The 14,620-nt window shown below is 50.9% G+C and overlaps 1 protein-coding gene across 1 annotated transcript in view; it reads left to right on the forward strand.

Moving 5' to 3' along the window:
• The window catches only part of DPYSL5 (dihydropyrimidinase like 5), a gene marked incomplete at its 5' end in the record, with an annotated part of 50,474 nt that extends 37,851 nt beyond the window's left edge, over window positions 1-12,623 (forward strand). The window contains 5 exons of the mRNA XM_082672678.1: window positions 823-965; window positions 3,561-3,768; window positions 7,524-7,692; window positions 9,730-9,811; window positions 12,366-12,623. Of these exons, the coding sequence (XP_082528804.1) occupies window positions 823-965; window positions 3,561-3,768; window positions 7,524-7,692; window positions 9,730-9,811; window positions 12,366-12,468 (705 nt within the window). The 3' untranslated portion in view covers window positions 12,469-12,623. The remainder of the gene's footprint in view (window positions 1-822; window positions 966-3,560; window positions 3,769-7,523; window positions 7,693-9,729; window positions 9,812-12,365) is intronic.
• Window positions 12,624-14,620: the final 1,997 nt, after the last annotated feature.

Below are 14,620 nucleotides of genomic sequence, written 5' to 3' on the forward strand. Positions count from 1 at the left end.
TATTTTTAATGGCTAAATAATATTCCCTCCAACGGCAGTGCCATGCTTCAATTGATCCTTCCACGATGTTTGGAACTTTCAGCTGTTTCAAATTTTTGCTCTTAGAAATAATGCTGCAGAGAATCTCTTTGTTCATGAGTGTACATCAGCATTTCTAATTATTTCCTGAGGACAGATTCCTAGAAGCGGATTTCTGGGCCAAGGGATATGAACCTTTTTAAAGATCTTGATATCTTTTGTCCAATAATAACGATAGAGGCTGGGACTTCATTTGAATACCTCCTGTTCTGCCCATGGAGAATAAGTAGTTTTGATCTTGACCTATCACAGATTAGATGCAGCATAGAGTATGAGGCCAAAGAGATTTGAAATCCTCAAGCCTAAACAACCAGCTCGGGGAAGACCCATGAGGCAGCTCCGGAATCCCCTTTGAAAAGGGTCCACGGTGCCTTCATGGGTGGGACGATAAGATGCCTTTCCAGGAGAGAATATATGTCCCTTCGTGGATGCAGGGAAGCTCCTGATTTATCCAGAGTGAGTACCGAGTAGACCTGCTTTTACAAACAGGAGGTAGATTTGCACCAGGAAAGCAACCTTTTGGAACAAGGGCCCACCCGCCCCCATTGCTGCAAGAAGGAGAGAGGAGTAGCATGGAACCAAGCCTAGCAGGTTGGCTCATCTGAGATGATGCCCGTGGCGTTGTCCTTCTCAGCACCATTGTTCTGACCAACTAAAAGCCCTCAGGCCAGGGTCAAGCGTGACCCGGGGTTTGAGGCACACACACAGGGCCTTGGTTGACCTAATACTTTTGCAATGTTTCAGGTTGGAGGAAAAATGGATGAGAACCGTTTTGTGGCTGTTACCAGTTCCAATGCAGCGAAGATTCTCAACCTGTATCCCCGCAAGGGCCGCATCATCCCTGGAGCCGATGCCGACGTGGTGGTGTGGGACCCAGAAGCTACAAAGTAAAACCTGCTGCTAGTCTCCAGGGCTAGAGGGACTTGGGATTTTAAGGGCCTTATATTACAGAACTCCAAAAGCATATCATCTTTGCACTACTTATAGCATAGAGCAAGATGACCCTAAGGTGTGTTCAATTCAACAAATACTTGAGGGCTTGCCATGGTCCAAGCACTAGGAATGCAACAGTGAACAAGAAGGGCTGAAGATCTGCTATAGTGCAGCTCCATGTGCACAGCACTTTACAGTTTTTCAGAGCTAGGTCACATCAACTATCTCGTTTGCTTTTCACACAGCCCCAAGAAGCACTTAAGCCTAAAGTTCTTATTTCCATTTTACTGTTGAAGAAACTAAGAGCAGAGAGTAGAGGGACTCCCCACATGACATAGCTAATAATTGGCTGAACCAGATAAATGTCCTGACACTCAGTTCTGGACTCTTCCACCAACACTCTGCTTCTCCCGTTGAGGGTGTCGGTCCCCTTGAGCACACAGCGCTTGACACCCATGGCGTTAATGAACACAAGTTGAGTGGGTAAATGAAGTGAATCAGGAGTTATCAAGCCACAGGATAACTCACCTGTTATGAGCATCATCTTTTTTTTTAAATTAGTTTATTTAATTTATTTTGTTTTGGCTGCGTTGAGTCTTCATTGCTGCACGGAGGCTTTCTCTAGTTCCAGCGAGCAGGGGCTACTCTTCCTTGCGGTGCGCTGGCTTCTCACTGCGGTGGCTTCTCTTGTTGCAGAGCATGGGCTCTAGGTGCACAGGCTTCAGTAGTTGTGGCACGCTGGCTCAGTCGTTGTGGCTCGCGGGCTCTAGAGAGCAGCCTCAGTAGTTGTGGTGCACGGGCTTAGCTGCTCTACGACATGTGGGATCTTCCCGGATCGGGGTTCGAACCCCTGTCCCCTGCACTGGCAGACGGATTCCCAACCACTGCGCCACCAGGGAAGCCCCAGGGCATCATCTTTACTCAGAGATTTGAACAGGGTAATGGGAATTGTTTTTTAATGTTAAATTTCATTCAGTCACTCAACAAATCGAAAAGTGCCACCATTTGCTGAGCACTTTTCTAGGTGCACAAGCTAGCAGCGAACAAGATAGACAAAAATGTGCTGGGATTTTGAAGATAAAAAGTTGAATAGCAAAGAAACGCACCTCCCTGCTGGGATCCCCACACTGCTTCTCCATTAGGGCACTTGAGAAGCCGGGTTCTGCATCCAGCCTGGGGCTGGTCCCTGCTGCTGCTGCAGGTGTCGCTGTTAGTGATTGCTATTGGCAGAAAGACCCCTAGAGTATAGCCCAGTGTATTAGTCAGCTAGGGCTGCCATAACAAAATACCACAGACAGGAGGCTTAAACAGTAGAAATTTATTTTCTCACAGTTCTGGAGACTAGAAGTCCAAGATCAAGGGGCCAGCAGAGTTGATTTCGTTCTGAGGCCTCTCTCCTTGGTTTGTAGACGGCCATCTTCTCCCTCTGTCTTCACAAGGCACTTCCTCTGTGCGTGCACTTCTGGTGTCTCAATTTCCTCTTCTTATCAGGACACCCATTTGATTGGATTAGGGTCCACCTATATGACCTCATTTCACTTTAATTGGTTCTTTAAAGGCCCTATCTCCAAATACAGTCACATTCTGAAGTACTGGGGGCTAGGACTTCAACATATAAATTTGTGGGGCACACAGTCCAACCTAGCCTTTGGGGGTCATCCCTCCTCACTGAGCATTATCCCTTCCCACTGAGCATCTTCCCTTCCCACTGAGCATCTTCCCTTCCCACTGAGCATTATCCCTTCCCACTGAGCATCTTCCCTTCCCACTGAGCATCTTCCCTTCCCACTGAGCATCTTCCCTTCCCACTGAGCATTATTCCTTCCCACTGAGCATCTTCCCTTCCCACTGAGCATTATCCCTTCCCACTGAGCATTATCCCTTCCTACTGAGCATCTTCCCTTCCCACTGAGCATCATCCCTTCCCACTGAGCATTATCCCTTCCCACTGAGCATCTTCCCTTCCCACTGAGCATCTTCCCTTCCCACTGAGCATCATCCCTTCCCACTGAGCATCTTCCCTTCCCACTGAGCATCTTCCCTTCCCACTGAGCATTATCCCTTCCCACTGAGCATCTTCCCTTCCCACTGAGCAGCTTCCCTTCCCACTGAGCATCTTCCCTTCCCACTGAGCATCATCCCTTCCCACTGAGCATCATCCCTTCCCACTGAGCATCATCCCTTCCCACTGAGCATCTTCCCTTCCCACTGAGCATCTTCCCTTCCCACTGAGCATCATCCCTTCCCACTGAGCATCTTCCCTTCCCACTGAGCATCTTCCCTTCCCACTGAGCATTATCCCTTCCCACTGAGCATCTTCCCTTCCCACTGAGCATTATCCCTTCCCACTGAGCATTATCCCTTCCCACTGAGCATCTTCCCTTCCCACTGAGCATTATCCCTTCCCACTGAGCATCTTCCCTTCCCACTGAGCATCTTCCCTTCCCACTGAGCATCTTCCCTTCCTGCTAAGTACCTTCCCTTCTGTTGAGCTGTGACATTTTTACCTCCTCTCAGAGCGTTCTCTCCCGCCACTGCCTTCCCACCAGGACCATCTCAGCCAGCACCCAGGTGCAGGGAGGAGACTTCAACCTGTACGAGAACATGCGCTGCCATGGTGTACCCCTGGTCACCATCAGCCGGGGGCGGGTCGTGTACGAGAACGGCGTCTTCATGTGCGCTGAGGGCACCGGCAAGTTCTGCCCCTTGAGGTCCTTCCCAGACACTGTCTACAAGAAGCTGGTCCAGAGAGAAAAGGTAAGGTGTGGGGGGGGGGGGGCGGGGGCAGAGAAGACATGTGGGAAGAGGTTGAAGGCCCCTGGCGGTGACATCTTATATGACTTTTAAATCTCAAAGATGTTCTCACTCTGTCTTTCCACCAAATCTTATTGCCTGAATGGTCACTTTGGGAACAATCAAAATAGTAGAAAAGGAGCACCTGTAACAGAGTAAAATTTATTGGGAAGGGTCCCCAACTCCCTGGGAGCCCGGGGATACTATGAGGTGCTCATAGCTATCCCTGACATCCAGGCTTCTTGTCGTCCCTCGGGGCAGGGGACTCCTGGCTTGGCCTGGGTTGTCATATTTGCCCTGGAGATGCTCTTGCCCCAAACTCCCCACAGCCGCCCTGTAAGTGCAGTAGACTGGGTGGGCTTTGCTGAGTCTGGGCCCCCCAATGAAGTGGTCAAGCCAGGTCTAGCTCACTGCCATGCGGGGATGGCCTGAGGTCTTATCGTGAGAGTTTCATCCAGTCCTCGGATTCCGTAAAAACCCTGGGTGTTCACTGAAGCTTGGGGCTCCACCTTATCCCCAGGGATACCGAACTCTGGGTAGAGTTTCACCCAAAAGAAGACTGGCTGTTCCCTCGTTGCTTGGGGATTGATTGTCCCGCCTTATCTCTGAGAGCTGTCCTGACAACTCCGGGTGCTGGGAACCAACTGCAGCCCTGGCCTCTGGGTGGAGAACCCAAATCATCAGAAAAGAACAAATCTGACAAAACTGACAGGTGAAAGCATCATGAGGTTTCCCCTTCCCTTCCGCCGGCATAAAGCAATATTATTATGGTCCAAAACGCTCCCGCCTAGCTACTTCCAGATTCTGTCTAGAAAGGGTGGGTGTTCTTAGAAATATCATGACCAAGGGCCTGGGAGCCCCAGCCCAAATGCAGGTCTTCTATCAGGGAGCAGACTTGGATTACCTAAAAAAAAAGCAGGACTTTAGTTATCCCAGTATTCAATTCAAAAGCGAACTAAGGATCTCTCGGGTAGGTGAATGGTCCCATCTCCAATATGCTTCCCAGATGTGGACAATGGCAGGAGACCTCAGCCCCACCTCTGGGGGACGTGCCACAAAGAACTGTAAGAGCGACACATTCACACGCTAGACTACCTGACCAAGGGTGGCAATGATTTAAAATAAGAAAACGGAAAATAACAAGTGTCAGTGAGGCTATGGAGAAATTGGAGCCCTCGTTCATCGTCAGATGAATGTAAAAGATGCAGCCACTTTGGAAACCAGTTTGGCAGTTCCCAAAATGTTAGCTATAGCGTCGCCAAAATAACCCAGCAATTCCACTCTTGGGTATATACAGAGTCAAGAAAAATGAAAATATATGTCTTCACAAAATCTTGTACATGAATGTCATAGCAGCGTTATTCATAAAGGCCAAAACGTGGGAACAATGTACACGTCCATCAACTACTGAATAAACAAAATGTGGTCTATCCATACAATGGAATATTATTCAGCCATAAAAGGGAGTGGAGTGCTAATATATGCTACATACAACACGCGTGACCCTTAAAAACATCATGCTAAGTGAAAGAATCCAGTCACAAAAGACCACATGTTAAATGGTTCCATTCGTATGAAATGTTCAGAAGAAGCAAATCCATAGACAGAAAATAGATTAGTGGTGGCTTCGGGCTGGCCAGAGGGGAGAATGGGAGTGACTGCTCACGGGAACGGAGATTCTTTGGGGGGTGATGAAAATATTTTGGAATTACACAGTGTTGGTGGCACAAACTTGTGAATTACACTAAACATCCCTGAAATGTATTCTTTTAAATGGTGAATTTTATGGTATGTGAATTCTATCTCAATTTGAAAAAAAAAAAATCTTTAAACAGTTCTGTGGCTTTCCCAAAAAAAGATGTTTTAGTCAGGAAATAGGATCAAAAGAGGGCAGAGAAAGTGTTTGAAGCCCTTCTAAAAACCAACCTGGGACTTCCCTGGTAGCTCAGTGGTTAGGAATCCACCTGCCAATGCAGGGGACACGGCTTCGATCCCTGGTCCAGGAAGATCCCACATGCTGCGGAGCAGCTAAGCCCGTGTGCCGCAACTACTGAGCCTGTGCTCTAGAGCCCACGAGCCACAACTAGTGAGCCTGCGTGCGCCTAGAGCCCGTGCTCCGCAACAAGAGAAGCCACCGCAATGAGAAGCCCGCGTGCCACAAGGAAGAGTAACCTCCGCTCGTGGCAACTAGAAAAGCCCACGTGCAGCAACGAAGACCCAACGCAGCCAAAACTAATAAAAATAAATAAATAAATAAATAAATAAATAAAAACCAACCTCACAAGAATGTCAGACAGATACCAATTCACATCAGACCGCTCTTAGGGCCAGACATAGTGGAAGAGCTCAGCTTCTAGGACTGATATAAATTCAACTCAGAGGCCCTTTATCCAAAGCACTTAAAATGACAACATAAGGTCCTCAAGAAAACGCCAATTCTATTCCCTATTCTCTGGTATAGCCCTTATGTAACAGAATGCAGGTACGCAAAAAACTTCATTTCCCCCAAATTATAAATAAGCAGTCCCTACAGAGCAGGGTCCTCAGGAAAGAAAGTAGCTCTGGGGTTGGGACCAGCGCATAAAACCAAAGCAAGGGGCTGCCGGGAGCCGGGTCCTGCCAAGGTCACTTACCCAGGATTCACCAGGTCTGTACTCCCACCTTCACCTCCGGAACCCCAAAGTGCAGCCTGGTAAAGGCTAAAACACTTCAGACCAGTTTTGACATTCTGAGGACTGAGCTCAACTACAGATCTGTTGGAGAATACAAAGGAATATGTAAGCGGAAGAGCCTTCCAGAAATCACCCTTGTCTGTTGTTTCTCTCAACAAGGTTTTCAGCAAGCATTGTGCAGCAAGGAGATTGAGGTTATGTCCCTGAAGAGTGCCTGGGGTGTAGATTATTTATGCTGCCCCTTCAGACCTTATGCACACACTCCAACACACTTCCTCTTGCAGCAGAACTTTGTAATATGATTAAGCCCCGAACTGACCCCTGCAATAATAACAGCTACTGGTACTTACATGTCACTCACCGTGTGCCAGAGCTTTACGTGTTCTATTTCATTTGATCTCATAACTCTGTATTCTTATAAATAAGAAAACATGCACAGAGAGGTAACATAACTTGCACAAGGCCACACAGCTTACACGTAACAGAGCTAGGAGTGGAACCCAGGCAGTCTGGTTGTAGAATATAGGCTCTTAACTCTATTGCCCTTGTGAGTACAAAATTAACTACTATTGCTGCCGGGGGATTGTAATCTCCAAATCAGCTGTACTTAGCCTCTATTCCCACAAAGTTGTCAGATCACAATAAAAGGCCTGGCCTCTTGACAGCCTGGCAAGTGAAGGGATGACATTACTCCGTGTGAGGGGTGCTCTCTAAAGCTGAATACCTCAGAAGTCTACCCGCTACCTTGGGAAACATTCCACCAATGTCAGGGGGAGTCAGTGGGTATCTCTACACACATGCATGCAAACACTCCCACACATATGCACTATTTAGGAGGTACAAGCGGATTCTCTACCCCTGGGTTCAAGGTGTAGGAAGGCTTCGTCACATACAGTAATTTGGGTCCTAAGAACAGTGGCAGCTTCCAAAGTCTTATCAGCCATCAAGGGGGCTCTGGTGGTGGTGGTGGCTTGGTCCTGAGGGTTGATGCTGTCTGTGCTCTGATGGCATCATCTTTTCCCCTTTTCTGCTCTCCACCTTCACTAGACCTTAAAGGTGAGGGGAGTGGACCGCACTCCCTACCTGGGGGATGTAGCTGTCGTTGTGCATCCTGGGAAAAAAGAGATGGGAACGCCACTCGCAGACACTCCTACCCGGCCTGTTACCCGACACGGAGGCATGAGGGACCTTCATGAATCCAGCTTCAGCCTCTCTGGTAAGAGCAAGGGCCACTTGGCCTGGCACCTGCATCTCCACCACAGTGAGGGGACAGGAGGAGGGCAGAGGGACTAGGAACCCCACCCCGGCAGAGGGGTTTATGCTGCTTTCCTCCCCATCTTCTCCCTCCCTCCCCGATCCCCTGCCCGATGATGACTGCTGGGCCCCATCTTATAGACACACAAACATTGGCAGGCGGGGAAGGAGGGCTCTCCCAGTCCCTGGGCACCAGCCACTCTTAACAGGCCATGGCCCTTTTGGGCCTTTCCCCGTGGTTTCTAAGTTCAAATAGTTTCATCCCTTGAGGTATCTTGAGGGCCCTGCGCATAGGGATGCCCCAGAGACGCTCTGAGCACAGAAGCGTTAACTCTGTGCTACGTGGGTCTGCACCCCCATTTCCCACCCCACTCCTCAGCAGCCTTGCTGAAAGACGTGGTATTTCCCTTATACCCTTTCCTCCCTCATCTTAACCTCAGGTTTGCCACCTTCTTTTCTGCCAGGAATTGTACTGTATGTAATACGATATAGAATATATGGGGTGTATCTATGCTTAGAGACTTTATCGTCGACAGCGTGTGTCCCAGGTGCTCGGCCGTAGTTAAAGGTGGGGGTCATGGCGGCATAAACGGTGAGCCTCACTGGAGAGCAGGCAGAGACGGTAAGATGCCTTGGTGCTGCAAGCAGCTTTGCTGGAAGCCATGATCCCTACTTGAAAGGGGCAGTGGCTGGGTCTCACTGAACGGCCTTCACGACTAGCCCTGGCGCAGACCGAGCCTCCGCTCTGCAAGAGCCGTGCTGGGGCCGGAAGATGAGAAGAGCAAGATCCTGGGGGAGGTGAGACGCAGCCACAAACTGTCCTAACATGAGAGGCCGAGAACTAAACCAGAGGAGAGCCGGGGGGCACGGCTGCCCGCTGAGCTTCCTCTGTGCCCAGCCGTGTGCTGGCCGCAGCTCAGGTGGTTCTTGACTGAGGAGCTGACCGCCTGTGGAGAGGGGTCCTCTCCACCACCCTCCCCATTGTCTCAGAGCCAATCTCATTACGGAGATAACTTCTCCCCCACCCTGAGGGCCACTGCTACTCCCACCAGCGATGGGACTGAGTGCAGGGAGTCAGAAAGGGATCTGCGGGGTGGAGTGTCAGCGGGAGCCCCGGCCTTGCCAGTCCAGGAGGTGTAGCTCCCCACGGCTGCCTGGGTCTGCCGCTTCCTGCAGCCGCCAGCCTCGGGAGAAGCAGCAAGGCCCCCAGAGCTGCGAGCCCCCTCTGGCCCTTGGCTTCTGCTCCCACCCAAGTCTCGGGCAGAGCCAAGACTGGGCGGAACTGCTCTCAGGTTCAGCAGACATCAGGCAGCCTCTCACCTTCCCTCCGCCCCAAACCTGGTCTGTTCTAAATGGGACAGGCTGAAGAATGTCCCATCACACTCCCTGGGGCACAGACCTTCTTTTCTTTTTTCCAATTTATTTATTTACTTATTTATTTATTTATTTTTGGCTACACCACAGGGCATGTGGGAATCTTGTTTCCCCGACCAGGGATCGAACCCATGTCCCCTGCAGTGGAAGCACGGAGTCTTAACCACTGCACTGCCAGGGAAGTTCCCAGGCCTTCTTTTCTAAGTCTCGGGACTTCGAGACGTGGGGGCCTTTGGGGTGCTGTTCTCTGATTTTCCAAAGCAGTGGCACACCCTTCCTTCTCGCTCTCTTGCTCACTGAGGCATATGGGCAAAGGTCCACTTGCTAACAGGCATCTCCCTGGTCCGTGTGCTTGGCAAGAGACCACACCCCCAGGGCTGGCAGCAGTGAAGGCAGCATAGCAAGGCAGTTAATCATGGAGGCTCTGAACCAGGAAGACCTGGGTTCAAGTCCAGGCTCTACCACTTAAACGCTGTGTGACATTAGCCAAGTTAACTTCCCTGAGCCTCAGTTTCCCCACCTGTAAAATGGGATGGAGTTGGATTGAGGATTAAATTAGATCCTAAGCACGGAGGACCTGGTTTTATTACCCAGGGGAGCTCACCCTCTGCTTCCTTCCTTGCAGGTTCTCAGATCGATGACCATGTTCCAAAGAGAGCCTCAGCTCGGATCCTCGCTCCCCCCGGAGGCAGGTCAAGTGGCATTTGGTAAAGGCACTGACCAGCCCCCTAAGTGAAGATGCACCACTGCCACCAGCCCACACGCCTTCCGGCCACAGCTGCAGGGGGCGGGAGAGGCCGGGCTGGGCAGCGCACCACCTGAGGGGGCCCCGGGACACGGGGAGCCCTCCCCATGTCTGACACGTGATTCACTGTGCTTCGAGCCGACCCTAACAGGCACTTTGAGATGTGTTCCTCCTGCTGCAGTCCTTTCCTGCCTTGGCCTCGGCAGGCTTCCCGGGGGCCCATGCTATGCACAGAGCCCAGTGCATAGAGCCTGGCCCCGCCCCTCCTCTCACACCCGCCTCTGGGCTGGCCTTGGGAAAGCCCGACCTTAGTGCCCTGCCCCTGGCTGACCCGCCAGCTGTCCAGAGCACTTTAGCAGATGTGTTTTAAAAGAAAAGGACTCCCTCCCCCATCCCCTTCGGCCCAGTGGTCACTTTCCCCAAGTCAGACAGGTGTTAGCATCCCAGCCATGCCCAGGACATCCGGTTTTTCCCCACTCATCTCCCGCCCCTGTTTGGTTGTGGCTGGGACACTCTGTGCCCTTTGCCAGCTGCTTCCTCTCCGCCACCCCCCAGGAGTCCCAGGCCCAGAAGGGCTGGCCGGGCGGGCATGAGGCTGGTGCCAGGCGCGTGTATATGATTTTGTTTTGCACGTTTGGTTTGCGCAGTGGTTTGGTTTGACTTGTTTGTGCATCCTGTGAAAAATGACGGTGCTTCGTGTCACTAGCATAGCATAGAAACAGGAATAGATGTGGACCTTAGGAGATGCTGCTTCGACACCAACCAGACAGCCTAGGGCACCGATGACAGGGGTGAGAGGGGGATACTGGACTCGCAGGCCCTTTTTCTCCCTTCCTGGAGTCTTCCTGCCCTTCCCCTCCCCTCCTGGTCTAGTTTCCTGCATCCTGAGAGGGTGCCCGGGATGCTGGCCCTGCAGACCTTCAGGGAGCAGGGTGGCCTTTCCCATCTCTGGCCCTGGTCACTCCCAGCACTAACGCCACACACACACACCCAGCCGCCTGTACGCTTCCGCCTACTGGACCAAGGCCCCGCCGCTCATCCGTGTGACTGGCGAGAGGCCTCATGCCTGCTAAGAGAGATGGGGGTGGGACTAGATCCGGGTGCGAGGCCAGGCCAGCAGGACCTGGTTGTAGCCCACAGCGCTGCTCCGGGGCTGCAGTCTCCTGTGGTCAGCACCTCACCCTAACCTGCCTGTGGCCTCCATCTCCTCCCAGTTGGGCCCTCCCTGCCTCCAAAGCTCCAGGTGGTTTCCATGGAAACACTAGAGGCTGCCCTTGCTGAGCCTTGTTCCCCCTCGGGGAGTGACATCATGTTGCACATTTGGTCTGAGCACCCGGGCTGACACGTGGCTCCTGGTCTCTTGGGCCGGTGGTCACACCCGGCACATTTCTGTAGTGCTTTTCACGTTGTCAAAGCCCTTTCATGTATGAGCTCTCAATTGCTCCTCACGACAGCTCAGTGTGTATTATTCCCCCCATTTCACAGCTGTGGCCCAGAAAGCTTAGGCCTTCTGACTCCAGAAATGTCCAGGACTGCCCTTAAGAGCTTGGCTGGGTACCCTAGCTGTGGACAGGAGGAGTGGAGTGACATCTCTTGCAGATCCCACCTGAGAGTTTAACCAACTAAAAGACTTACTCTCCCAGTAGGCATTCTGCTTTGTTTTGCACAGGTAGATAAATTTTTCTTGTAAACAAACTGACGCGTATCACTGTTTGAGCCAGAGCCAGTTACTTGTTGGAGGCCTGTCCTGTGGTTTGAGCTGTCCCCACGTCCTCACTTAGGAGCTGAGAGGACTGAGACAGTAACCCAGGAAGCAGAGGCAACAGAGACACTCATGGAGGGTGGTGGCCATGGGGACAGTTGGTGGGGATCTGAGCCTAGGAAACTGTGTGACGCTGACCCCGTGGTACAGTGCGCATCATCTATCCCTTTCAGCCCTTGCTGGGTCATGGGCCTTGGGCAGATGCCAAAGAGCCAAGCAGTGGTGGTGGCCAGGGGGCAGAGCATCCCTGCTTGGGCTAGGAAAGCTTTACCTTCTCTGAGTGCCTCCGCCCGAGAGATGCATGGTCCGTGGCTCTGGGAGACCACATGTTGGTGTGGTCCATCGAAGGCCTTCCACTTCATTCACCCCCGACCTTTACACAGACCCACCCTTGCCCAGGAGCTTCTAGATGAAAATCAGAAGGAGGTTCAAGGAACCAAATGAAAGGTCACCCCCCGCCACCCATTCCCTGCCCCTGTGCCGAGCTCCAGCCAGCCCCATCACCAGCCCCATTGGCTCTTGGTTGGAATGAAAAGGGTCTCTGGTTGCACTGAATGCAGCTCTCAAACTGGTCTTGTACTTGCTGAATAAATACTGTTGTTCTTGCCTTAGCTGCTCTCTAGGTTTGTGGGGTTAAGTTACCAGAAAATTGTGCTACTGTGTGTGTGTGTGTGTGTGTGCGCGTGTGTGTAGTGCTAGGAGTCCACAGTAGGTCTCGGTCAAGCCAATGCCGTGATGAGGGCTTTTCCGATACTGACCCAGAAACCACAGAACCACTCGGAAACCCAAACCGCCTCCAGCTGCCCAGGTGGCAGGCACAGCCTGGGGTCGGGATGGAGCCTCCAGCACCCAAGTGACTTCCTCACTCCTCTGTAAATGTCATGGTGCTAAGATTGTGTCAACCCCATGAGGACACGTGGTCCTGTGCTCTGGCCACCTGACTGAGGCAAAAACAAAACAGCCCGACTCGTTGTGTTCTGGTGCAGGTTTGTATTAAACTGTAGCTACTTCTCACTTGGTCTCAGTTGTGTTTCTTCAAAGAAGAGGGAGCTTGGTAGGGGGCCTCTTCTTCCACAGTGGCTGGGATGGGGCTTCAGTTGCTAAAAAAGTCAGCTTTGGGTCTTCACTTGTGTTAGGTGGCAGGTGGCAGCTCACTGGGAGGCCTGAGCAGAGACTGAAGATTAAAAATGCTAAGAGATGGGAGCCTCAGTGGCCCAACAGCTAGTAGTCAGGCCTCTCCTGGTGGGAGCAAAACCAAGGTTTTTGGTGCCAAATATCCCAGGACAAGTTTGGGCTGAGTTCTCTGAAACAGGAATAATTAGGGGGAGACATCAGATACAAAAGGCAGGCAGGAGTGGGGATGGGACTAGGCTTTCCCCACCCACCCTTTGGTTACCATTTTGGAAACCCATAGCCCCGTCTTCACACTGGAACTCTTGGCTGTTGGAATCATGGTCTCACAAAATCCCATTTCAAAGGACTGTACAAGGCCAGTGTGTCTTTGAAGGACCTGCAGGCTGCTCCCTGGCTCTCCGGAACCCCACCTTTTGCATTGGCCCACTGTGCCTTCAAACCCTTCCATCTGCATCAAGACTAATCTACCTTCTCTTAGATCTCAGCCAGAGGTTGGGGGGCTATCTGATCAAACACTTTCACACTAAAGAGTGAGTGAAATTGTTGCTACCAGTACTATGGGGTCACTTGTACTTCTTAGCCCCAAAAAACAAAACCTTAATGAGGGAATTTTAGGTAGAATGGGGAAATAGTTGGGAGCCGGAGAACCTTCTCAGTTCTCACCAAATAAGCAACCCTCCTGCAAATAAGGCAGCCCATGACCAAAAGAAATACCCAGAGCACTGCAGTTAGGACAGAGCCCTTCACTGTAATGAAATGAGCTGTGTGTATAAGTTCTACTGGGGTTTCGGAGCCAGATGGAAACACCATTATTGGGCTTGTGAAGGATGCCAAGTCCCTGGGGTGATACTGGGCCAAAGCACCTGTGTTACCCTGTTTCCCCATAGCATGCATGGGAGCACACCAGAATTTGATTAACTGCCAAAAATCCTTTGTAAGTGTTTGAATGAAAAATGGCATGGCAACTCATTTGGCAGGTCATGTGCACAGTAGCAGGTGGTTTATAGAAAAAAAAAAAAAAATAAGATACCCAGGAAGACACTGGTTGCCTTTGTACGTATGTAGTCGTGGGAAAACAAAAGACCACAGACTCAGACTTTAAAAGTAACACTTGATCGTTTGTAAGAATCTGCATTTGTGGAAACTGAACCAGCCAGCAGCTAAGCAACCATCACCCTCTATTTCTTCACTCCAATTACAGGCTGACTCTTATATACAGGTACAACCTAACACTAAGATTTGCCTTGCAGTTGTTGCAGTGGAGGAGGATGGGCCTCATGACACCCAAGTTATAAAGAAGAAACCTCACGATACACGGGCAGCGTAGACCTTCTAGTCCTAAGTTAATAAACGGCTATTTGACCGTGTTGCTGATAACACATTTGAAAGGGCTCTTAGTACTTTTCCAGCAAAACATTCAAGGATCTAACATTTGTTGATACTTGATACCATCTTATAATGATGGCAGCTGAGTTCTTCACCTGCTTCCCTTCATATATTTACCAACCACACATGTATACCTAGAGGTAACTTGTCCGGGTTTGCCCAGACAGTCCTGGTTTAAGTCTATTGCCCTCCAGAATAATTATTATTAGCGCCCCCTTCACTTTCAAATGTGTCTTGGTTTGGACAATAAGTTTTTGGGGCATCTTAGGTACGCCTATATGTTCATGAGTTTATTAATATGCTTGTCAGGAGCCAAAAGTTTTTCCATCACTGAAAGATGGAGGGCAGGGCATGGTGAGAGGCAAGGAAAATGGGTCCTTTTTCACGGGTGAGGACTGGAGTTTCTGGTGACGAGCTCTGAATCTCCGCACAGCCCTCGGAGGCCTCGTGACGTCTCAGTGGCTGTGGATGCAGCAGTGGTAAAGGCCT

Source organism: Grampus griseus, assembly GCF_964374135.1.
Source record: "Grampus griseus genome assembly, chromosome: 15".
Classification (NCBI taxonomy): Eukaryota; Metazoa; Chordata; class Mammalia; order Artiodactyla; family Delphinidae; genus Grampus; species Grampus griseus.